Below are 26,574 nucleotides of genomic sequence, written 5' to 3'. Positions count from 1 at the left end.
ATTTTGGTCACAATTTGGCTGAAATTGGATAAAATCACAAGGGGTAAGCCTTGCATTTTGGTCAAAACTTTGCTTAAATTTAATAAAATCACAAGGGGTAAACCTTGCATTTTGGTCAAAATTTGGCTGAAATTTGATAAAATCACAAGGGGTAAACCTTGCATTTATTTGGTCAAAATTTGGCTGAAATATGATAAAATCACAAGGGGTAAGCCTTGCATTTTGGTCAAAACTTTGCTGAAATTTGATAAAATCACAAGGGGTAAACCTTGCATTTTGGTCAAAACTTTGCTGAAATTTGATAAAATCACAAGGGGTAAGCCGTGCATTTTGGTCAAAATTTGGCTGAAATTTGATAAAATCACAAGGGGTAAGCCGTGCATTTTGGTCAAAATTTGGCTGAAATTTGATAAAATCACAAGGGGGAAACCTTGCATTTTGGTCAAAATTTGGCTGAAATTTGATAATATCACAAGGGGTAAGCCGTGCATTTTGGTCAAAATTTGGCTGAAATTTGATAAAATCACAAGGGGGAAACCTTGCATTTTGGTCACAATTTGGCTGAATATGGATAAAATCACAAGGGGTAAACCGTGCATTTTGGTCACAATTTGGCTGAAATTTGATAAAATCACAAGGGGTAAACCTTGCATTTTGGTCACAATTTGGCTGAAATTGGATAAAATCACAAGGGGTAAGCCTTGCATTTTGGTCAAAACTTTGCTGAAATTTAATAAAATCACAAGGGGTAAACCTTGCATTTTGGTCAAAATTTGGCTGAAATTTGATAAAATCACAAGGGGTAAACCTTGCATTTATTTGGTCAAAATTTGGCTGAAATATGATAAAATCACAAGGGGTAAGCCTTGCATTTTGGTCAAAACTTTGCTGAAATTTGATAAAATCACAAGGGGTAAACCTTGCATTTTGGTCACAATTTGGCTGAAATTGGATAAAATCACAAGGGGTAAACCTTGCATTTTGGTCACAATTTGGCTGAAATTGGATAAAATTACAAGGGGTAAACCTTGCATTTTGGTCACAATTTGGCTGAAATTGGATAAAATCACAAGGGGTAAGCCTTGCATTTTGGTCAAAACTTTGCTGAAATTTAATAAAATCACAAGGGGTAAACCTTGCATTTTGGTCAAAATTTGGCTGAAATTTGATAAAATCACAAGGGGTAAACCTTGCATTTATTTGGTCAAAATTTGGCTGAAATATGATAAAATCACAAGGGGTAAGCCTTGCATTTTGGTCAAAACTTTGCTGAAATTTGATAAAATCACAAGGGGTAAACCTTGCATTTTGGTCAAAATTTGGCTGAAATTTGATAAAATCACAAGGGGTAAGCCGTGCATTTTGGTCAAAATTTGGCTGAAATTTGATAAAATCACACGGGGTAAACCTTGCATTTTGGTCAAAATTTGGCTGAAATTTGATAATATCACAAGGGGTAAACCTTGCATTTATTTGGTCAAAATTTGGCTGAAATATGATAAAATCACAAGGGGTAAGCCTTGCATTTTGGTCAAAACTTTGCTGAAATTTGATTAAATCACAAGGGGTAAACCTTGCATTTTGGTCAAAACTTTGCTGAAATTTGATAAAATCACAAGGGGTAAACCTTGCATTTTGGTCAAAATTTGGCTGAAATTTGATAAAATCACAAGGGGTAAGCCGTGCATTTTGGTCAAAATTTGGCTGAAATTTGATAAAATCACAAGGGGTAAACCTTGCATTTTGGTCAAAATTTAGCTGAAATTTGATAATATCACAAGGGGTAAGCCGTGCATTTTGGTCGAAATTTGGCTGAACTGCGATAAAATCACAAGGGGTAAGCCTTGCATTTTGGTCAAAATATGGCTGGAATTTGATAAAATCACAAGGGGTAAGCCTTGCATTTTGGTCAAAATGAGCTCAACTTAGATCAAACCACAAGTGAAATCACAAGGGGGTAAGGGTCATGCTCTTTGTTGAAATGTGGCTAGTAGGAATTGAAACAACATTCACATATATCATAAAAGGAAACAAGGAAACAAGGAAACATGTTTAAATGGTTTGTCCACATTTTGGTGTTGCATATTTATTCATACAACAAAGGCACATTTTTGCAGTCTTTGACCCACATTACCAACAGTCCTAAAGTGTTGAACATCCAGGCAAATTATGCGTACACTACTGCAAGATTTTTTATACAAAATAACTTCTATCATAACGCTGCTACATTAAACACTGCAAATACACTACGTTAAGTTCTTATTTGTTTAATTCACAACGGGTAACTGAGTGGGCTAATTTTTACTAAGTTTGGGTTGGAAAACCCCCCAGTTTTCTAGAGTTGGATTTGAACCTGCAACCGTTAATAACGATCCTCGCTATACCAACTGAGCTATCTAGCCCGAGCTATCATCGACACTCCCTATATCTAGGGATTACACCCAAGTTCACGATGCAACCTGGGGAGCGGCTAGCGTTACATTGACACTCCCTATATCTAGGGATTACACCCAAGTTCACGATGCAACCTGGGGAGCGGCTAGCGTTACATTGACACTCCCTATATCTAGGGATTACACCCAAGTTCACGATGCAACCTGGGGAGCGGCTAGCGCTACATTGACACTCCCTATATCTAGGGATTACACCCAAGTTCACGATGCAACATGGGAGGAAGCAGCAGAGGGATCACCTTAAGGAAGTTAACCTTTTTTTGTTCAACCCAAACTTATTTTGTAATATTCAGTTACTCTTATTCCATTAGTAAAATAACCGTAGAATCTTCATAACCGGGTCAAACTCCCGACTCTATGAAAGATGTTCTTTAGGTGAGACTAGATCAGTAGCAGGAAAGAATTATAGTATACCTCTAAATGTTAACATGAATTGTTAAAATCATGTGAAAGTAGCGCCAGATGTTATGATTATGTTCCATATATACATTTACACACATTGTGGTACAGCAGCATGATTGACAAGTCACCAGCTGCCTCAGTTACTTTATACATCGCAAAACCATACAGATAATAATACCTCGCTAATTGATCCAGGCAGTTTTCCTCCAAGTACAGTGCAAGATAGTGGGAGCTTTTTCCAGTCATATCACCAGTGAGCTCATGGAAAGAGATGACCGAAACAGTAACCTTTGGCTTGGCTGGGGGAAAAAAACCACAAAAAAAAACACACAAAAAACCTAGAGTTGAATCAATGATTATTGAAGAACAATTTTGTATTGTCACCAAGGAACAATGTTTATGGCAATGGACTCCACAGAACACTGTAAGAACAGAGTATCTTGGTAAGATAGGGATTTTGGAGACAACTTCCCTCAAAATGTATTTGCTCAGAAGAATATTCAAATTAGCTCGTTGTAGCTTCGATACTTAATTATTGATAGAGTTATTTAACCAAAGTCAGTTTCAGTTTAACCAAAGTCAGTTTCAGACAAGGCAAACCAAAATAGATACCTTTCTGGGTTCCATGAGCTCACCCTAAGACTGCCTGTCTTCCTTGTTTTTAAAAACAATAAAATTCAACTTTGCAGCATCAGCTTGTGGACAAAACAATATAATAAAGATAATTAATGCCTGCATTTATTCCTCATTTTGATTTGAATATTTACACAATCTTTTTTGACTTTTGTTGAACAGTTCACTTAATCCCATGGCTTTAGACTGTACATGCAATATATGAAAATAGGTCAACTTAATCATAAAAATAGTTTCTGGTTTTTGTTAATTTTTTTTGTTTTTGTAGTAATAGTTTTTCATAGAAAAAGCAGCTGAGGGAAATGTAATGCCCGCTATCGATTAAAAATCGACATTAACATAAAATATTACAAGTATAGTTGTATATCTATTCACAAAATGAATGTACATTCCCTTGTACAATAAGTTTATATACATCATTTACATACAATAGTTCCGATTATAGATAATAGCTTTAATTGTTTCATGTTGGGATCAAAATATTTCTATACAATTTAAGAGCGTTTTTAAATTGCCAATCTTGGCGTATATTCTAGCAAAGTTAATACAAAACACAATCACCCAAGGCTAGATTTCACAAAGCTCTAAGATTGCTTCCAGATTGCTCTAATTCCGTAAACCAATTTTTTTGAACGAAAACTCATGTTTTCGATGGATTTTGCAAACTTTCCGCTCTTTGTTCCTCACTTTTCTTCTTTACTTACACTTTTTGGCTGTGATGCCACACTGCACCACATCCCAGTTTAGCCTATTAAAGGGGTAATTTGGTAATGACTCTGAGATTTTTGGCAATAAAAACTCACAGCAGGTAGAGCAGCTTTGAATCACACAGTGCACTTTGAGAAATATTTCACTGCCAAGACTTTGATTACGAACAAATTTGAATCTAAGAAAGTCTTACTGATAAACTGATAGTAACTTTTCTCAGATTGTGTCTTTCAAGTGCAGATTATTCTTCCTGTTTGGATGTAACCGCTCCTATACCGCAATATCTCAAAAACGCAACCACCTTTTGAACTGAAATATTCACAGGTTAGTTACAACTAGGATTGAAACAAAGAGTGGGTTCCAATTACCAGACTATACAATCCCTTTAAGAATAAGGATTATTCTACCTAAGACTTGAAGATTCATCATAAGATGAGTTGTCAGTATCACCATAGTGATTTACATTGTGACATCACACTTTGCTTAGCAATTAAGATGGATTCGCACTTGGGAGCAATCTTAGGTCTTTGTGAAATCAAACCCAGGGATGTCGGAAAAACCACATTAAATGTACGTCAGCAATAAAGAAGAAAAAAGGAAATAATAATGTTAATAAGTTAATCTTTACATCAATTTAAAAAAAAACAGCCTTCTAAATCATCTTTAGATGGCTTTGCATTTTTACATATATATAAATGTCATTTGGGTTACATTAAAATTGAAGAAATATTCCATGGTTTAAAATCTAGAGAGTTATTGAATTATTATGGATTAGCACTTAATATAAGGCCTAGGTTAATATTTATTAAAAAATAACAATTTAAAAGCTTTCAGTGAAGAAAACATTTTTTGCATAGTTCTCTAATAACTTGATACCGAAAGTGGACAATGTGTCATTTAATACCCCAGAGATCGGTTTCTCAAAGATAGTCTTAACTTAGGACTAGTCCTTGGACTCTTTAGGAGTTATTAAAAACTTAAGGCTTGTCCTAAGTTAGGAGGAGTAACTCATCCTAATTTGAATTTAGACTAGTCTCAACTCTTTGTAAAATCGACGCCAGGGCTTTTCAGTAATTGAATCTTTATAAATTCTGATTCAGCAGAGTGTAGATTAAGTCTCAGCATAAGCCACTTCGGAATGTCAGCGGCGCATGTCTGTTACTGCTGACAACGGGTTTGTCTATCTCCCATAACCTTTTGACAATACTGGTATTGTCAAAAGGTTACGGGAGATAGACAAAATCCATTGCCAGCAGTAACAGACATGCGCCGCTGACATTCCGAAGTGGCTTATTGAAACTTGTTGGGGGGGGGGGGGGGGGACGGGACACAACACACAGTGGGGCTATTTATTGTCTTAACCATTCATTTGTGCATTTCTTCCATTTCATTCTTGGGGGAAAGAGTTCTGACATGGGCTATACGCCCCGCCCTCCCATACACCACTTAAGGCTTTGTCGTTGGTGTTAATGACTTAAAGCGAAAGGTACTATGGCATTGTTGAAGAACCCAGTACAATTATCATTAAGAGTAGGGGCTTTCCCCTTGTGTTTCTGGCATGGTCTGGCAGCAATATGCACCACCTCGCGTAAACACTGCCTTTAACTGCAAGTAAACAGTAAAGCAAAGTTCCAGGTACAGCTAGACTTTCTGTGTGTTTCAATTTTCAATGACACAGCTGAGAAACCCAAAACTAAGATTTCAGCTGAAAAGCTTCCTGCCCGCTAATTGATAAGATTTTACAAACTGTATTAAGAAGAATTATCTTGATTGATAATTCATTGTCCATTTTCTAAAGCCGTAATCCCTATCATTTTTCTATTTTTGATTTTGGCGATTCATAGCTAAGAGGTCAAGCGCACTGGACTGCAAGAAACGTTTTCAACAAACTTCTCTTTGGGAGAATGATCCCAGAACTGATTGTGTTCTTTCGGTCATCAAACTGAAACTAACTGCAGCATTTTCAGAAGATGTGACTAGAAATCGTCACTATCTGGACCTGTACAGAGCACACCAACCTTGGCAATATTTGTCACCAAAGAAATTGCAAGGAAAACAAAATATATATATATATATAATTCAGAAAAACAAGTCGATAGAAGTGTTTAAAATATAAGCATAAAAAAAACCTTTAAAAGGAGGTTAATCTTCCTTTAAAAATAATAATAATTAAATCATTTTATGGAAAGTTGTAAACAGTACGGTATTTGTAAAATCATGGCTGAAAAGATTGAAAACACTTACGGCCTCATGTTTGGACCCTAGAAGAATCATTCTCAAAGGTCAGAAAGATTGTTAGACTCAAAGTAGAATTGAGTACACGATGTCCTTTGAAGGTAGTTTCATAGATTAGTAAATAATCCAAAAAGTAATCACCATAAAAATTTACTTTTAGCTGTTGTAATTTCAAACTATTTTGAGAAAGGATTCCCTTTGAAGTAACATGGTTTGGATTAGTTTTGATAACTTTCTACCCCAGAACAAATAAATCTGAGAAACTATTCATGATACATGTGAGTACTCAGACTTTTGAGAATAGGCGTTTGTTTGCGAATGCTGCGGCCAGGGACACTTTGTCCCCTCGCTAAACATGAATGGATTTGACATTCTTATGAAAATACTAAGAAAGTTTTTTTGCCGTTTTTCTCAGCAAGTAGACACTGTATCCAGCTGAAACTTTCACATGTGACTTATATCAAATCTTTCTTTATAGTTTTGCCTTTAAATAAGCATTACGTTGACAAAAAACAAAACCTATGGCCCTACTTTCAACCAAAGATATGTTGAAGTATAACACTCTCCAAACCAAATAATATTTTGAACAAAAGCTTGTAAACAAACCAAAAACGGGATAATTGCAAACAGTGCACAGTCCCTTCAGCATTATTAAACAATAAACTAAACTAAAAAAATAAACAAATTCATGCAAGATTTCTGAATCCTTCTATTGAGAATGAGGTAATTGATTCAGAGAAAACCACTTTTCAAATCATCAAATGTAATCTCTGAACCAAGGTCTCTATTGACAGGTACTCTAGATAAATAATTGGCAAACAAATATTTCAGAATATAATTAAAATAACATTCTGCACCTGAACAAAATAATTAAGATTTTTGTTTGTTAGTGTACGTGTAAAAAAACGCTGATTGCATTTCATCTGGGTCTATTTGTTACAGTGACATTTACCGTTTGTACAATTCTATTTTCCCAACCTACTACACTGTTTTAACAAGTTTTGTATGGTAAGCCAAGAGTATTATGTTTTTTACCCATACACTGATGCCCGTTATGCACTGTATATTACTCGGGTGGGATTCGAACCCACAACCCTTTGCCACATTAGAGTAGATGTCTTACCACTAGACCACTGAGCTTGCACAATAGTTAAAGGCAGTTTGAATATTTTATTTTGAATATAAGCCAGGGTTGAGGTACATGAACAACTTCAATTTGGATGGCTATTTCTCGGTCTGAAGATTCTAAAGATTGATGAAAAGTGTCTTTGCTGGGACTTTTGTTTCTCAATCGATAAATCCACTTCTGTTCCAAAAGTGTTTCAGTTCACAATGAGATTGTCTGACTTTTAACAGTGGTTTACAAATTAAGCACAAGCAGTAGTAGGACAGTCACTAGAACTTACGCACAATTGAGTAGGGCTCCCTCGGCTGGAGGTATTTTACCTCCAAGATGGCGGCGCGATGACATAAATGCATGAGGTAAATTGACGACTGTCACATCATTTCAGAAAGATGATTCCAATCAATCATCGCAGGTCAAATATTGAGCAGATTGGGAAACTTGTAGATGTTTTACAGTTTCACTTGAGCTGAACACCAAAGTTCTCTTTTGGCTTTGATAGCAATTTATTGGTCTACAGCAATAGTAGGGCACTCAACAGGGCATTTCCAAGGCAAAAGGTTGAGTAGATAAGGAAACTTTTCCATTGCAACCTTAACAGATGCAGAACACAAAAATTCTGTTTTGATTTTATCTTCCTACAATGACTGAAAATACAAGCTTTCTTTTCTTGACCAGTGTCTACTGTCTGCCTGCTAACCCTTGACCTGCGGGTCCTTAAAGGCAGTGGACACTATTGGTAATTATTCAAAATAATTATTAGCATAAAACCTTTCTTGGTGACGAGTAATGGGGAGAGGTTGATGGTATAGAACATTGTGAGAAACGGCTCCCTCTGAAGTGACTTAGTTTTCAAGAAAGAAGTAACTTTCCACGCATTTGATTTCGAGACCTCAGATTTAGAACTTGAGGTCTCGAAATCAACCATCTAAACGCACACAACTTCGTGTGACAAGGGTGTTTCTTTCTTTTACTATTATCTCACAACTTTGATGACCGATTGAGCTCAAATTTTCACAGGTTAGTTATTTTATGCATATGTTGTGATACACCAACTGTGAAGGCTAGTCTTTGACAATTACTAATAGTGTCCACTGCCTTTAATGAGGTCACGAATCACGTCATCTATAATTACACACACTAAGTGTACACATTAGAAACCCTGGAGATGGTTTCTTTGCAAAAAGCAATGCTGGGCATGATACAAATAAGACAGTCTTATTTAAACAGCACATACATTCAAAGTATATGTACAATTAAACATAGAGCCTTTGCATGCACTGTCATAGCCGAGGTCAAAAGCTGGAACGTGCAGGCACCAAGGCGACTGTCGGCAATGATGGGAGTTATTTGATTTATGTCAGAGAGGGCGCTGTTTTAGCATGAGGCCAAGAGATGTTAGACAAATGATGAATTGACGAAGTGACGCCACAAAGTTCTGTACCTGTTTCAGAGCCTTCTTGACTTTTTTCTCTTAGTCTTAACTTGGTCTTTCTCCTCATCATTGTCTTGGCCTATCTACTCTTTATGATCTTGGTCTACCCCTTCTTTACCATTCTCGTTTTTCTCTACCTGCTCATGATCATCCATCTTGGTCCTGCGGCTTCTTCACCATTCTTGTCTTTCAACCTCCTCTTGTTCATATTGGTTACCTCCTCTTCATCTCGATATATTTCTTCTTCGCCATCTCGGTCTCCATCCTCATCGTCATTCTGGCCTGCCTCTTCCTCCTCTCGATCAAACTCAACCTCTTTCTCCAGCATCTCGCACCTTCTCACCATGAGTAGCATCACTGCAATAGAATCGTCAGAAAATTGAAATCTGTCATTATGTCAACATCTACAATCCAGGCAAAAATGATTGGGCCATGTGACAATAAACATACCCCTCAATACCCCAACCCTGTTCGATGCTGTTAACCCCAGCTGGAGCGCTGACTGCGTAATGAAAACCAACATTGAGCACGGGCCTGGGAGCTGGGGCCCAACGAGATATGGCAGGGATTGTAGCTTAAAGGATTTTGTCAGTAAAGTCATCTACGTTTCTTTTTTCTAACCTTGGCTACAATTTTGTGAAAAAGGTTAATTATTAGTTTTAAAGTTTATGTGATGTATTTTGTAACTTTTGATGTAATTTATAATGAATCCAACCCGATAATGGTTGCTAATAAAATGGTCCCTTTCCCTTATCCCTAAAGATTATACTTCATTCCTGTCCAATAAGATCCAATCCATAAGTGAGTCACATTATCTTAAAAGACACTGGACACTATTGGTAATTGTCAAAGACCAGTCTTCTCACTTGCTGTATCTCAACATATGCATACAATTACAAACCTGTGAAAATTTGAGCTCAACCAGTCAACGAAGTTGCGAGATAATAATGAAAGAAAAAACACCCTTGTCACACAAAGTTTCAAATTCTAATTCTGAGGTCTCAAAATCAAATTCATGGATAGTTACTTCTTTCTCGAAAACTACTCCACTTTAGAGGGAGCCGTTTCTCACAATGTTTTATACTATCAACCTCTCCTCATTACTCGTTACCAAGTAAGGTTTTATGCTAATAAATATTTTGAGTAATTACCAATAGTGTCCACTGCCTTTAAGGTGTTTAAGGTTGTTGTTCAAAATTAGAAAAGATCATCATTAGATAGTGATCAAGATGAAACACAATTGAAGCACTGAATATTTGGCAAATGACTATTCTAATGTTGCTTGTACTCCGCTGTGAATGAGCAATCTGAACTCTAAGCAAACTTGACTTTCAAAATTTAAATCTAAAAACCCAAGCAAGGCCTTACATTTGACAGCATATCAGGAGCTCTTGTTTATAGCGCAGTAGAATATATACTTAATGTTGGGTAGTTTCTGTGCTCTATAAATGTATTTATTATTATTATTACATTTGGAAATATCCCACTTACATGTCTTAACGTGTACCACAACCACTTCCAGGCTTTATTTCTCTACTTTGACCTGCCATGCACTTGGACTGGCAGGTAACGAAGCAGAAATCCTACTAGCCTCGCGTCTACCGTCGTTCAACTCTTTACTTCGGCTGGCATTGGGTGAAAGGCTGTCCCTTGACCTGGATACAGGATGACCCAAAAACATACCTTCCCTGGCAGGAAGATCATCCCTGGCAAAGTCTCGGTGGTTTTCTCTACTTGGACTGACACTCATAGAAGGCGAGGAAAGTCTCTCAAGGGTATCATTCACTCCTGAATAAGAATCCTTGGCACCGAAATGTGAGGCATTAAACTGGTTATTCCTGGAGGGGGTTTGCTCAGTTCTTGGACTAAGTTGTGCCGTTGAGTTCATAAACGAATTGTCCCTGATTTGTAAGCTCTTTGATGTGATACTCCATGTCGTCCGGCCTATACCACTCCTGCTACTGTTTGGAGGTGAACTATGGACTGATGTATTCAGGCTAGCTTCTAGAACTCTTTCCTGTTTCTCTGCCTCCTCATCCCAGATGTGTTCTATCCTCTCACCAGACTCTCCATCATGATTGGAGTCTGGTGGCTCAATTTTGATATGCAATGCTTGAGGAGATCGAATGGGGGAGGAATCTCTACGATTGGAGTACTCTCTGGGTGACTCTGGGGCACTGAGACGTTGCCTAACGGCCGGGGAGTCATGGAAATTCAATGAGCCCATACTTGGTGATCCTAAAGTGATCGTTGGCGAGGGAACATGCATGTTCCTTGATTCCACTGGAAGGTATTCAGAACCTCTTAAATGGGGTGGTTCCCGACCAGGAGATAGCCTCATTTCATGACCGGAGAAAGGCGAAAGTATCGGCACAGTTTTGGATGACACATGAGTATGTGTTAGTGGATGAGTAGGTCTAACAGATATTGTTCCTCCTTGATAGTTAAGAAACTGTGGTTGTGTAAGTAAAGGGTTAGTAACAGCCCCTGGTGGTGGGCGAGTCAGCTCTGTTGTTGGAAACATATATTTAGGGGCAGAGGACGGTGCAGATGCGCCGCTTGATAGAACAATACTTGGAATCACTGGATAAGGTTTAGGACTAGAAGGGTTATCAATAAGGGTCCTTCTGATGTTAGGGGAAGAAGGACCAGCGGGAGAGTGTATATTTGAGAGTTTCGTATGGAGGTTCGGCGAATGTACACTTTTGGAAGAACTTGAGGTGGACGTGACAGCATCTGTCGAGACAGGTATACCGTGCTGTCGCAACAGATCAAAGAAAGTCTGTGGAGGTGGGTGCTTCTTATTGGATGACGACGTAAAAACAAGGCTTGGTACTGAGACAGGTTGTTGGCTGGATATCAAATCTACTGCGGTCTTCTTAGGTGGCATGCTTCCCTGAGTACTAGACCTACGACTTGATACAAACTGCGGCTGTATGTTACAATCTCCGAGTGGTCGGCCATAACCAGAGAGATCTAATGGACTAGGCTCCTCATTAGGTCGCTGTTTACTCAGTTCTTCCATGGTATACAATGGAGGAGAGATGCCAGGTAAGAATGGTGGAGCTTGGAAGTTCCTACCACTCAGATCTAGAGGTACTGTGTTTTCAGTTACTGTTCCAAAGCTGCCATAAGTTGGGGCAGTGATGAAGCTGGCTCTGCTGGTCATGCAAGGTGTTCTTAGTGAGCCCTGGTGGAAGGCACGACTAGGAGGCATGCATTGAAGCACCTTCTCTTGCCAGGATTGCAGAGGTAGTTGATTGTTTGTATCGGTTAATCTTGACCATGTTGCCTACAAGGTAAAAACAAAATAAATCATAAAACTAAAATACAAATGTACACATTACTTCCTCATCAATGTACAAAACAGTTTTCAATTTTGGGCTTAAACAAAATTATTGGGTTTTTTTTGTTACTGAAGGTACGCTAGTGTGTAATGATTTTATACGAAACACATTTTGATCACTCCAAACAAGTCAGTGAATAATGCATCAACAAAGATAAACGACCTTCCAGTCTGTCTTGTGAATTATTTTACATACCAGCACTACTGGTATTATGCTCTTCTTGTTGAAACACTGGTTCTTCAGTGTTGACTTTTATTGGAACTTTATGGGTCTTTTCTGGGAGCCATGCAGGGTGTCGTCAACGGCAGGGGAAAACAAAACTTGTTCAAAAGTGACGGCTAGTTTTTCTGATAAAATTTCAACACAACTTTACAACTACTGTACGACAAAAATATAACCAAAACCTAGAACAAACCATGGAATAAAAATTAGGATTTATTTTGTTCATGCTGTGTTATGTGCAAGTGTGCATTGCAGGAAATAAAAGCAAGGAATTGCGGAAAAAGCTCCTTTGAAGGCACTGTACACATTTGGTAATTGTCAAAGACCAGTGTTCTCACTTGGTGTATCCCATTATAAGCATAAAATAACAAGCCTGAGAAAATTTGGGCTCAATTGGTCATCGAAGTTGCGAGAAAATGATGAAAGAAAAAACACCCATGTTGGACGAATTTGTGTGCTTTCAGATAAGAATAAAAGACTTCTAGCTAGAAGTCTTTTAATATTTTAGTGAGAAATTACCTCTTTCTCAGAAACTACATGTACGTTACTTCAGACTCAGAGGGAGTCCTTTCCCACAAAGTTTTATACTATCAACAGCTCTCTAATGCTCATTACCAAGTCAATTTTTAAATTAATATTTGTTTTGAGTAATTACCAAACGTGTACCTTCCCTTTAAAGAAAGAGGCCGTAATAACAACATCCTCTTCCTCTGGCAACTCACACCTGTTATTTCTGTGTAATTAATTTCCTAAACAGTGGTCTTAATTGGATCATGCAGAAACATTGGGACACTTACTGCCCATTAAGTGTTCATCCACCAAGTTTAATGATCCAAGTAATGAACACACCTAACCATTGAAAAGGATGTTTACCTTTGAGTCATAAAAATGGGCTTCCCCGAATAGTGAGAACCTCACCATATCTTTACATGCATTTTTACCTCTCAAAATGGCAAACCATTGGCAGACTGTGGCCGCATAATGCCAGTGCAAGGACTATTTCATGACATGCAGCACACTGAAATGTACCTAGCCTGTCCCCCATTTTGGGAGTCAGAATGTATGCAACACAACTGACTATCACAATGGTGGAAATTGTAGATGCACATTGCGTGCCGTGCAATGGGTCCATTCATAAACTTATAGAGCCTGATATGGGTTTATATAGCAAGTTAGACTAATCATTACCTCTCTGGGGATTCTACTCAGAGGTGGTGAGGCTGCATCCGTGTCCGTATCAGCAGACTGGGTCTCCACCGATGACTGAGACATTACCTCATCCCGATCATCAGCCTCATTTGCATGTCGAGACGAGACCTCCAGCGCTGTGGTCTTGTTGCGACTCTCTGCGTGTCGCTGGGCAGCAATGTGGAGATCGAGGCCAAGCTTGTTATTACAGACAAAATCACAGTCGGTGCACTGTAGGAGAATGATTTCCCGTCCAGAACAATGACAGGAGAATGACTTCCCGTACATCTCCACTCCATCTCTTGAGCCTTCCTCCTGATGATAGGATCCTCCTTTACCATCATTTTTGATTGATGAGGATCCAGCACAGTTCGTCCCAACGATAACTAGCGACTTCTTGGGCTTAGACTTATCCTCTTGACCATGCTCTGGTCCGTAACCGATTCCTCCAGTAGGAGAGTCTGACACTCTGTCGGCTAACCTTGATCTCTTGTAACCCTTGCGGTACTTCATCTGGGAAATATCAAAAGGGCTTTCTGGGCTTGATCCAGCACTGGATGGTTTGGGTGAATCTGTCAACGGGTTTCTGTTGAGGTCTGATGTTGCTGATGTGGGACTTGATGACTCTCTCGATAGAGATGGTTGGACGAATAAAGACCCTGGTGGGTACACTCCTTGAGACAGCATGTTTAAAGCTTCACTTGTAGGGAGACCATACGGCCAACTTGGTACTATGGGAAGAAGCTGTCCTCCTGGACCCATCACTACCCCTGTGTTTGAAGGAATCATAGGAACCTGTCCAGGTAGGAGAGGTAGGTTGCCTGGTAAGGCCACAGGAGGCAATGATATAGGTGAATGGGGTATGGGAATACTACTGTTTGGATAGGGTTGAGGTGCAGAGTCTCTGTCTTTTGTTCTGTTCTTTGGTGACGGTATCGACATGCTTTCTGTGGCTCCTTGATCAACACGGTCAACACCCCGTCCCAGTTGAAGAAGTGCCTTTATAGTCGCATCATCCTGTTCTCTCCCTGGTGGTAGTGCAAGCCTTTCAGATGAACAGGAATCCCTTCCACTAGGAGTTGAAGGATTGGAACTATAACCTGGACTTGGAACTTGTAATGAGATTGAGGGCCTTCTTGGTATAGGGTCAGTCTCTCTAGTGTCACTAGGAGCTGGGGATGCTCGCCGCTGTGGAGAGATCATGGACGGGCTTGGTGGTAGGGAGTGACTAGATAACTTATGTACAGCCTCTGATGCTTGCCGAGGACTCGGGGGAGCACTGTGCATTATCAGAGGTGATTGTGGTTGAGGGCTTCCAAGAGGTAGGCTGGGAGCTGGCGAACCTGGAACTGATAACTGACTGGGTGATCTAGGAGGTCCTGAAGGTGATGGTACTGGAGTACTGGAGTGTTTGGCTTTAGGGAGAGACCTCGGTGGATATAGCATGATTCCAACAGCCTTTTGAGGTCCAGTTGGGGGTGGTGGTCTGGGTTTGAAAGGCCGACGTGGACCAGGTACGTAAACAGTTTTGGGTGCCAGTTTGGGGTTACAAGCGAAGGGGAACTTGGGAACTGGCTTCAGTGATTTGGGGCCAGAGAGAGCAACCTTTGTACATTTCACACAGATTGTTATTGCACTTGCAGTCCCTGATCCGTTTGGTGGTATTGGATTCTGACATAACAGACAGCGTCCAGCAGACACGTTAGTCCGATAATTCTCAATATCCGGTTTCTTGAATGGATCAGCACTGTGGTTTGTGGTCCTCCCTGCAGAGTCTTTATCCCCTGAAACCTGTCAAGAAAAAGGATGATAACCATAAGTCAAGGGTGGAGCTGCCAAAGTTCAGGGCGATTGCGTACAACAATCAGGGAGATAGTTAGAATAAAATTCAATATAATAGGGGAGCACAGTCAGGGAGATTTTCATCTTTTCTTCACCAGACCGTGGAAAGACTGGTTTATTTTCAGGGAAATTTCTAAGAAGTAACATAAATTATAAACCTGACGGGTACAACCATGTTTTGGGAGGAGTGATGGCTCTGGAAGGAGTCTGTGTGGTCTCATCGTTTTGAATGGTATACTCTGCTCGTCTTCAGGAGAATGAACTATACTGATCGAAACATCAAGACCACACCGGCTTTTTTTCAGAGCAAACACTCTTTCCAAAAGAAATTTCCTACTTGGTTGTTGTACCCACAATTTTACTTGTGATTTTCCCACAACATACAAAGCTTCAAATATCATTTAGTGGACTTTCTGATGGGCACACCAAAACAATTTGTTTCATTCAGGACAGAGAGTCTCAACAATTTGACTGCAGTACTGAAATACAGACGTCCAAACACACCATCACTGCCTCCCCCAAAAGGTGTCTTCCTGGCAGTATGGGTACTATGTCCGAATGCAAAAAGGACGAAGTGAAGAGGCTGCATTCAATGGACTTCAGCTCGGTTCATATGTCACTCATTTCATTCCTTAAACCATCTCAGCTCCCTGGGGAGTATACAGCTGGTGCTGTGAGTTACCATGCTCAAAGCTAATCATTCACATATACCATCTCTGTCTTCACAGGTACCCATTTTACCCCTTGGTGGAGAGAAGCTTATGGTTAAATGTCTTGCTCAAGGACACAAGTGTACCATTCCGAGAATAGGCATCGCGAGAACAGTTGGGAACTCCCATCAGAATCAGGGAGTTGGCAGCTCTACTATGGTAGCAGAGTGCATGTAACTGTCTAGTTTACAAGGCAGACAGTTATTGTAGATAACCTCTATCTAATCAAGTACCATTAATGTCTGTGTTTTGTTTGTTTTTGTTGTTAAGAAAACAGGAATGTCTTGGCATTTTGTATTTGTACAAGTACATCAATATTTCTCTAAAACCCTGATAGCCAGAGTTATCAAGATTTTAGATTCAAAATTGTCAGTTTGTTTATCCTTGTTTTTACCAAAACACTTCCGTGTCTGGTCACTATGTGGATTATAACTGAATGAAGGGAACACTTCAGTTTAGAAGAGCTGTCTACAACAACAAGGTTTTTGACTTGATTTCGGCTTAGTAAACGCGTTAGTAAATTCGCTAAGTGTGATTGAATTACCTCACAGTATTGCAAAACAAAAATGACGATATACAATTTTGTTTCTTTGACTGTAAGAAAAATTTCTGGGTACAACCACGTAAAAAATTATTTTAGGAGGAAGAGGTTGGTTTTAAGTTACCATCGCCAAAATAGCACTTTACTACTGTAGTTTTTCTTATCATCCACACCATGCAAGGCATGAAACAACAACTCTGACTGGAAATCAAAATTGTTAAGCCCATTTGAGAAATTCTCAAAATGAGAAATGTGTTCTCTGGTTTTATGATAGAAAAAGAATTGACCCAAACTTCTGCATCAACTTACATTTAAAGATTTATTGACTAGATCTGCTGCTGACCCATTTGCACTATCTGCAGCACGTGGGCTGGCTGGTATCGAATCAAACCCAGATCTAGAAATACCAAGTGACGACTCTTTAGTCTCCATCTGCTTCCTTGTACTGCTGTCATCATGAGAACCCATCTCATCGAAACAGTCCTCAACGATGGGTCTGGGTAGAGGTAGTTTGGGCATAGTCACCTCAAAGTCCAAAATAATGGGCTTTATATGCATGGCAGCTAGATTCGGCCGCTCAGCGATTAATCCATTTCGGGTTGAGGAGAGTTCAATCATGGCGTTCTCTTTTCGTGGTTTCTTTCCGACTCGCTCTGCCCCGTACGACAGTTTTGGAAATGCTGCAGGATTGTTGCCAGGTCGTTTCCGTCCACCTCTTAGCGATGGAATGCCTCGGTTGATGTTGTTGTTAGGTTCGTTGGTTACCATGGCGCCGTGAGGGATTGGGATGGTTCGAGGTAGGGTACCAGGCTGGAATAGCATACCCCTAGGTGCCATATGGAGTGGATGAGGAAGCCTAACGAACATCTGCGACCATTGAGGTCGTATATCTCCATTGTTAGGAGCAACTGAAACCACAGGGGCAGGGAGTTGGTTGTTTGCATCTCGCATCATCTAAAAAGAAAACAATGAAAAGAAAGTATTCATTTAATACCAATAAGGTACTCAAGGTGCTTGAACAAACAGAAACATTTTAAGACAGAGGTCAATTTATGTAGCACCTGCTTCTAAGGATTTAGTAAGGTACTGCAGCGCATTCATCCTCTACTTGTATCTTTGCTCCGCAGCAGGATCCTAATAAAGGAACACGTTGCCTTGGATCGGACGAGTTGGTCTTTGAAAAGCATTTGAAACCGTTTGTTATCGAATGCATGTTATCGAGAACATTACACTGCACAAGGGACCTAATGCTGTACACCCAATCCAAATGACAAAGCAATAATGGTTAAAGTGTTTTGCCTAAGTGTCAAGACCGGGACTCGAACCCACACTCCGCTACTCATAAACACCAGGGCTTGAGTCTGGTGCCCTTAGCCACGACACACATTTAAGTTACTTTCCTAGCAATCCTTATTACTGTTGATTTACTCTCCTGCCTAAATGGCTCATTCCACATAAGTCAACAGGAGACTGAGGAGACCGAGTCTACAGTACACAAGCCATGGGATTTCCTAATAATACCAGCTGTACATAAACAAGAAACACTCAATACTAGCCTAGAGGGTATGGCACTTAGTGGGAGTCTATGATACCTGAGTGTAGTGAACAGAAACAGATAGTGACAGACACCTTAGATTCAGAACCTACATGTATCAAACTATTATATACTTCAAAAACAGTCTCCCAAAAGAACGTTTCAACAGTTGTTTCATGAAAAAAACTAAAAATATAAACAAAATCAAGAATTAATGCTGAAAGGATTGATATTTCCAGGAAAGTTTCCTTCTTTTGTCTTTTTTCATTCTTTAAATAGAGAGTCAAGGATACATTTACATGAACTTGAAATTGTGTATCAACTCATCCAAATTTAACCTCTGTGTTTATGTTTATAATTTGAGCTTGATGTATTTCCCTGGTATTGAATCCTGCTCAAACATTGCCAACCCAAGATTACTTCATTTCCTGCACTGCAAACTGACTGATGTTGTTTCTACAGTGGGAGAGTGGTCGGTCATGTGTTCATTACACCTAATCCCAACTCATTGGTGAATTCTGTCATGTTGCGTGCGGTTTATGCATCATACCAGAACTAATTAGGACAACGGCGACACTCTGGCTGGCCACTTGTGGCTAGAAATCAAGCGGGGAATACCTGTAAACAGGGATGGCATTTTCACCACACATAAAACCCATTTGACAATGACACTGACATTATACGTCAACAGTTACATTCAGACAGGCTATCCGCCACTACTTGGAGCAATGCTTAGGCTGATCATGAATTAGCGGCTGCAGCTATAGCTACAACTGTTGTTAAGAGTGTTGCTAAGGAGGCTTCAAGGCATGACATGGAAAACAAGGGTTAGCCGTAGCAGTAACCACTACTTCGACACAACCCCAGCAATGGCCTTTTTCCCCATCCCCGGCTTAGGCTCTGGCTTCCGGTCATGCAAAATGTGCAATATTGGTGACAGAGCCAAAGCCTGAGCTGAAGCCAAAGCCAGAGCTAGGTTTTGGAATAGGCCCAATGTAATATTGAGACCCCTATCATCTAGGGCCATCTTGAGTCAAGTTCCCTGAGACTTTAATGAGGATTACTCTGTCATACACGAAAAGAGACCCGACTAATCCTTCACATCCAACCTCACTTTGACTGCACGAAAGGCAGTGGGAAGAGCAAGCTAGCCAAGATGGCCGAGCATTGACTCATTCGGGAATCTGTAAATAACCCCTCTGATTGATTATTCAAACATTGAACAGGTTCGTTGGAGAAAAAAAAAATATACAAGCATGTGAAGTTTGAAAATGGAGCAATTTGTGAGTTGGAAGCATGCTATTTCTAAGCGATTATTCATAATACACTAAGAGTGCATTTCCTCTCATTTCCTGTTAACTTAGACCACTAAATTTAATTACAATTAGTTTTAGCATGGACTGCTAGTAGATTAGTGCGTATCCAGTTTTACAATCGTATGTGTTTTGCTTGCTCGTGAGATGTGCCCAACATAATCACACCAGCTGAGCAAGCAGGAATAGGAATTGTGAGTTATACTCGGAAGCATTTTGTGTTTGTGTTTGTAAACAATCTTCAGTTGGGATTTTGTAAACATTGATCTATCCTGATCGACGTCAACAATTCATGAATGTACCGTATTACAATCATGGAAGTGATGAATGTTCTAACACCACTTGACACCCCATATGCTGCTGAGTAATCGCCTTCAGTTTTTGTCTTTCTGGGTTGTTTTTTAAACCCTTGATGAAGACCCTGCTCATTGGGTCCAAACGTGAGGCTGATTACAAATTTGTATTGGTGGTTTCTAAATACCAAGGTTTACCCATTTTACATACGCACGTGAAATGTCTCTTATACATGATTTACATGTAAATTCTGGTATTTAAGATTAACAAAATAAATAATGTTGAAGACCCTGCTCATCGGGTCCAAACGTGAGGCTGATTACAAATTTGTATTGGTGATTTCTAAATACCAATGTTTACCCATTTTACCAATGCACGTGAAATGTCTCTTATACATGATTTACATATGTAAATTCTAAGTAGGATTTGAAACTATGCATGGTGGAGATAAGATATAGAAGAGTTTGCGGTAATACCATGTAATAATCTCTAAATGAGTTGGGGTGGTTCTGAAAAGAACCGTTGGTTTAACTCGACGTTTCGATCAGTATGCTCTGATCGAAACGCAGCATGCAGCATCAGAGTCCAGCATTCTCCAGAAGACAATCAGAGCATACTGATCGAAACGTCAAGTTAAACCAACGGTTCTTTTCAGAACCACCCCAACTCATTTAGAGATTATTACATGGTGTTACCGCAAACTCTTCTATATGTAAATTCTGGTCTTTAAGATTAACAAAATAAATAATGTTGAAAAAGAACGCCAGAAATTGTCGGCATATTGGTAACATTCTTTTTCTAATCGTCCTCCCATTATCTACATACATTCATTAGGCCTGATACTTCACCAAGGCAATGAAGGCAGCTGCCCCAACTCCCCATGTCACCGCCTTTGTGCCCTTTGGAAATATTGCAGTTCCTTCATTGAGATATATAGGATTTGAGGCATTGCATGGTGAGGTATCAATACATATTTGGTTTGTGGTAACACCATTTGTGTTTCTACTTGCCAGGTAGAGTTTGTTCTTAGAGGACTGTTTGCTTTATTCTACTGTCGCGAAGAAGAATAAAAGCAAGACAGTTCTCTAAGAACAAACTCTACCTGTCAAGTAGAAACACACATGGTATTACCGCAAACCAAATATATATTCATTGAGATACCCTTTACTAAGTAAAAAAAAAACCTTGCCCTTTACAATAGCAGAGTACACATTCATCTACTGAAGCTTGTCAGGCTTGTACATGTAAATGATAATAAACATACTGTGATGTATGCCTCCTCTTTGCCCTTTTCCATCAATTTATTTTGAGTACAAAGCTCTGGAGACTCTTTGCGCAAAATGCAAAAACATCATATCCATCGTTCAGGTAACAGCTGATCATTTCTCAAGGCAGATAATCTAATTGTAGTATGCACGTAATTCGCATGTAATTTTTGATGTGCTATGTCCGCAACATACATTAAGTTAATGTATATTTTAGGAAGCATTTTACAGTTTGCTTCTTAAGGTTGGAAATGGTAAAAAAACAAAGCTGAGAGTTTCAAATAATGTCATTATTTCTAAAGGACTAAGTAACCAATAATTTATCAAAACTCAATGTTGGGCAAAAGTTTTGAAAACAAATCTGGGGTGAGGGTCTTTTGGGGGCCGAGATAGGGAAGGGTGGACTGAATAACCTAGGGCCCTTTCTAAAGCTTGGCTAAAGATCGCACAACCAGTTTTCAGGAAGGGAAAGAGATTTCGTTAGGGTGTTATTTTGAAGAAAAAAATTATATATATATATATATATATATTTTTGGGAGGGGGGGGGGGAGTCGCCACTTGTAAAAAACAAGTCAACAATTAATGTGTCCATATGATTAATTTATCACCAAAATAAATGGTGCATGAAAGTGTATAGCCTGCTGGTATACACTAAACTGCTGAATAGTCAACACAAACCTGGTGCATTCTAGTCAACTTGATTAATCCATCCATAATGAGTTCTCAGAAAAACTGCAGCCGACTCTCAATCCCAAGTCAATATTAAGTCAGTCCAATCTTCAATCCCGTTTCTGTTTTTCTTCCCGAGGAGCATATAATTGCTACCGCCCACTCCCAGCGTTCTCAGATTTCATGTAAGAAATTTAAAGTGCACACAACGCGGAGATACTACAGTGACCCTGACGTATTCCTAGTGGAGTTCTGTACAAGTTATTACACATGAACCTGTAGATGTGGGTCCAAACAAGTATTGACAAAATGTTTGACTCTTGGACTCTGCACACATGGATGATGCACAGAGGTCAAAAGGCGGAATATTTTACAGTCGAACAATACAACATTTTCTTTGCTATGTTTGACTTTATGTTCACAGACTTACACCTTAATTGACATACTGCAGTATTTGTTAAAGGATTTTGATACCTTTTGTAGATCAAGTTTTTGGCCACGACATGAATCCATAATCACTGTAAATGAAGATGTATGTAATAAGCCTACGTATACGTGTAGAAGTTTCAGCTTCATATAGTCGGCGAGTTTTAGAGAAAAAAAATAGTGAAAATCACAGGGCAATGTTCTCAGGAGAGTAGCGTAAATCTGTTGTACATGCTACAGCAATTTACTTGACATTGTCTTCTTCGTTTCTCGAAAAAAATAGCACCTCAGCAAGTAACATTTTAAGGGAAGCTTTCTACTGTCATTATCTTTTAAAACCTTGTAAGTTTAATGTAAATCTGCAAACGTTCGTGCTTTGTGTTAGACAAAAAGTACCCAAACCTTTTAAAGTGCAAATTATGTAGTTCACATCCATCAATCAATCAAGCGCCTACATCAAAGGTTTGCTCAAAGACACTGAGGCGAGATGAAATAAATAAGTCATTGATGGTGGCACTCTCAAAACAAGTGGGCTTTCAGAGGTGTCTTGATGATATGTTGAAGGATGTTTTGATCCATTGTGTACACACAGAGCTGCTAACATTTGCATAATTCAATCAGGACATTTTGTCCTACAAACATGGAGATACTAGGAATTTTACATTCAACATTATAGGGAAAAAGTTTATGTGGTTTTCACCCAGACCGATGAGTATAATTAAGCAATGTATACTCGGTACTTTCCCAAGTTCTGTGAAAGAAAGTTCATCTAGGCAAATCACTATGGTGGGATTCGAACCCTAATCTTTGTATTGCTAGATCACATGTTATGCCACGATTTCAAATACTATTGAGAAATTTGTGACATAACAATCAAACTTACTTCAAGGAAAACCACGTAGATAGCCTTGTGTTTGTATCTAAATATGAAATGAATCTACATACAATATCTTTCCCCTTCCTGTTTGTATCATATGTGAGAACATGTTACTTCCTACTTTCAAAACAAGCTTCCTTCTGGTCTGACTTCCCTGTTGCATTGATAGAGGGACCACCCTGAGTAAGCCCCGACAATCATACCTGGACCCAATTTCATTGAGTTGCTGAAGCACAAAAACTAGCTTAGCACAACAACATTATGCTTACCAGAATATAAGCTTACCAACCAAAATACCATTTCTGACTGGTATCTTGCTCATTTTTGCCAAGCTCAAATGTGTAGGCAATACTGTCTGCAAAAGCAGCTCGATGAAATTGGGTACTGGTAAGCAGGGAATAGTTGCTCATTCTGTCAGCAGCGAATGCTTGCCCGTTCTGCTCTGACTGTCCTGTTGCATTGATAAAGGGACCAACCTGAGTATGACCTGACAATCAGACCTTGTAAGCAGCGAATAGTTGCCCATTCTGCCCTGACTGCCCTGTTGCATTGATAAAGAGACCAACCCGAGTATGACCTGACAATCAGACCTTGTAAGCAGCGAAAATTTTCCCATTCTGGTCTAACTGTCCTGTTGCATTGATAAAGAGACCAACCCGAGTATGCCCAGACAATCGTACCTGATCAGCAGCGAATAGTTGCCCATTCTACCCTGACTGCCCTGTTGTATTGATAAAGTATGACCTGACAATCATACCTTGTAAGCAGCGAACAGTTGCCCATTCTGCCCTGACTGCCCTGTTGCATTGATTAAGAGACTAACCCGAGTATGCCCAGACAATCGTACCTGATCAGCAGCGAATAGTTGCCCATTCTGCCCTGACTACCCTGTTGCATTGTGAGAGGAAACAACCTGGGTATGACCTGACAATCGTACCTTGTAAGCAGCGAATAGTTGCCCATTCTGCCCTGACTGCCCTGTTGCATTGATAAAGGGACCAACCCGAGTATGCCCAGACAATCGTACCTTGTAAGCAGCGAATAGTTGCCCATTCTGCCCTGACTGCCCTGTTGCATTGATAAAGAGACCAACCCGAGTATGACCTGACAATCGTACCTGATCAGCAGCGAATAGTTGCCCATTCTGCCCTGACTGCCCTGTTGCATTGTGAGAGGAAACAACCTGGGTATGACCTGACAATCGTACCTGGTCAGCAGCGAATGCTTGCCCATTCTCAGTTTCCTTCCAGGCCTGGATGGCTCGCTTCTTGACCGGTTTCAACATCACGGGGGATGAGTCTCTACTCTCAGATTCTGACTGTACTGTCATTAATGACTGCAAGGAGTAGGAAGACAAAAATGAAAGAAACAAAAGTTTAACATTTGTTAATGCAAACACTTGTTAATGCCAACAAAATCACAGGCATACATCTCAGATGGGATTCAAACCCACAACCTTTGCAATTCTAGAGCAGTGTCTTACCAACTAGACCATCAAGTTTACTTGGTAGCTAGCTAGGCAGTTTTAATCCTATGTTTTAGCAGCAGGTACCGCAACAACTTAAATAATATATTTTTTTAATTATTTTTTTTTATAGTATACAGTGCTGATACATCCCTGATGCAAATTCTTATTTCTCTAGAAATGGCAAAATAATTAATTTCAAGGTAATATTCTTGGAAGTGCTCCCAGTTAACATCACAGAAAAGCACAAAACAAAACACCCCCCCCCCAAAAAAAAAAAAAAAAAAAAAAAAAAAAACTAAATACAATTCTACTGATTATTTTAAATCCTCATATGAATTTATTTATATGTACCCTGTACTCAAACATATTTTATCTGATAGTAATATTTAACCAAAGTTATACTTTGTACCACCGGCAAATACAGGGTCTTTACAAGTAGGGCAGGTTCGAGAGTGTTGATTTTCGTGAAAACAATGCTGACAAAACAAAATCTCTGCTAATAGTAGGGGGGGTGCCTGGGTACCATAGCAGGTCGACCGAATACAAGAAAATCTGTGTCAGTTCAAGATCATGTAGACAATGATGAGTTTCCCAGACATACTTTAAATCGGTTCTGGGTCTACACGTTGTATGACACATTCTTGTGTACTCTCACACCAACCAGTAGGGTCCTGTTCAGTTGTACAACTTCTGCTACAAAGACGCTACAATCAAGTACATGTGCTACTTACACTCAGCGCCTGTATTTTACACTGGACAGAAGGCATGAGATTTTAACATCTGGCCAGTAAACTCGAGACTTGACAAGTCTGGTGGTCTGGTTTTCGAAAAACAAAACTGAGCACTATGTATCTCCATTCTGAAACAATTTGGGATTTAACAAAGAAGAATTGACTAGATTGGGATTTGAACCATCAACCTCCGGTTGAACATGCCGGTGCTTTACCAACTGAGCTATCTATCTATTCCATGATACAGTGCACTTGAATGTATCACTTGAATATGTTCATCACATTTTGTTATACCTCGGTAACAAATTGTGAAGTTTGATTGGTCGAGAACCAATCACGTGCATGCAACAAAAACGCATGTACCATGGCTAAGAATGCACGCTACGCGTAATGCACAGCGCGGCGGGTAACATGAAAAGTGATGTTAACCGGTGTACATCAACTTGATCGATCAAGGTTGATTTCCAGCGCTGTGTACGAAACACAGGCAGGTTCGAGGGAACAGGTGAAGCATTGTTTCTTATTGTAACTATTCGTCTGCTTAACCATGATTAAACTATGCATTACTCCAGCATAATAATGTTTGAAGATGACACCAGAACTTCGAGAAGAAGAATAATCATGTTACCAAGGTATAACAAAACAATTGTTGCACGCTGTGATTTGAGTTCCATGGGTTTTGTACACCCTCGGGTGAAAATGGCACACATGGCTTCACCTCGGGTGCCATTTTCCCCCTCGGGTGTACAAAACGCCATGGACCCCGTCACAGCGTACAACAATTGTATAATGAACTATTTTATAGTACTAGACTCTTTCAAGTCCTTGTTGTAACAATGCACAATTTGTCTGAAGCACTTCTACTTCGTCTGTGTATTTTTATAACAAAGAGCTAGTCTTACAGAATGTGAAATGTTTATTAGGCGTCAACATTCGATACCAGGTTGATGCTACAATCTATTCACAACAATTACGTTAATATGTTGACTCTGAGTCTGATTAAATATTGTTCAATTCTGTTGTGTATTGATAAACCCATAAGACAAATGAGATAAAACTTATCTTTGTGCTTGTTTAAATACAAAACAGTTTAATACTATGGTGTAGATAGTTTTGTTCCCATTGTGATTCTCGCCTAGTAACAAATTCTCTGGTCCA

General features: G+C 39.5%; 2 protein-coding genes across 4 annotated transcripts in view; both read right to left on the bottom strand.

Moving 5' to 3' along the window:
• LOC139939294 (alpha-1A adrenergic receptor-like) overlaps positions 1-26,574 on the bottom strand; it is a 221,726-nt gene that overhangs the window by 137,481 nt on the left and 57,671 nt on the right. The window lies entirely within an intron of this gene.
• Positions 5,506-26,574, bottom strand: part of LOC139939289 (uncharacterized) — a 50,629-nt gene continuing 29,560 nt past the window's right edge. The window contains exons 3-7 of one of the 3 annotated variants that reach the window (XM_071935041.1): positions 24,335-24,553; positions 17,149-17,793; positions 13,747-15,537; positions 10,481-12,281; positions 5,506-9,346 (exon numbers count right to left, since the gene is read on the bottom strand). In XM_071935041.1, coding sequence (XP_071791142.1) covers positions 10,515-12,281; positions 13,747-15,537; positions 17,149-17,793; positions 24,335-24,553 — 4,422 coding nt within the window. In that variant the 3' untranslated portion in view covers positions 5,506-9,346; positions 10,481-10,514. Of the gene's footprint in view, positions 9,347-10,480; positions 12,282-13,746; positions 15,538-17,148; positions 17,794-24,064; positions 24,184-24,334; positions 24,554-26,574 lie in introns of those variants that run through there. The other 2 variants (XM_071935042.1, XM_071935043.1) reach the window with 2 other exon arrangements.

This window comes from Asterias amurensis, chromosome 7 (genome assembly GCF_032118995.1).
Source record: "Asterias amurensis chromosome 7, ASM3211899v1".
In the NCBI taxonomy this organism is placed as follows: domain Eukaryota; kingdom Metazoa; phylum Echinodermata; class Asteroidea; order Forcipulatida; family Asteriidae; genus Asterias; species Asterias amurensis.
This window is presented reverse-complemented; position numbering and strand designations above follow the sequence as displayed.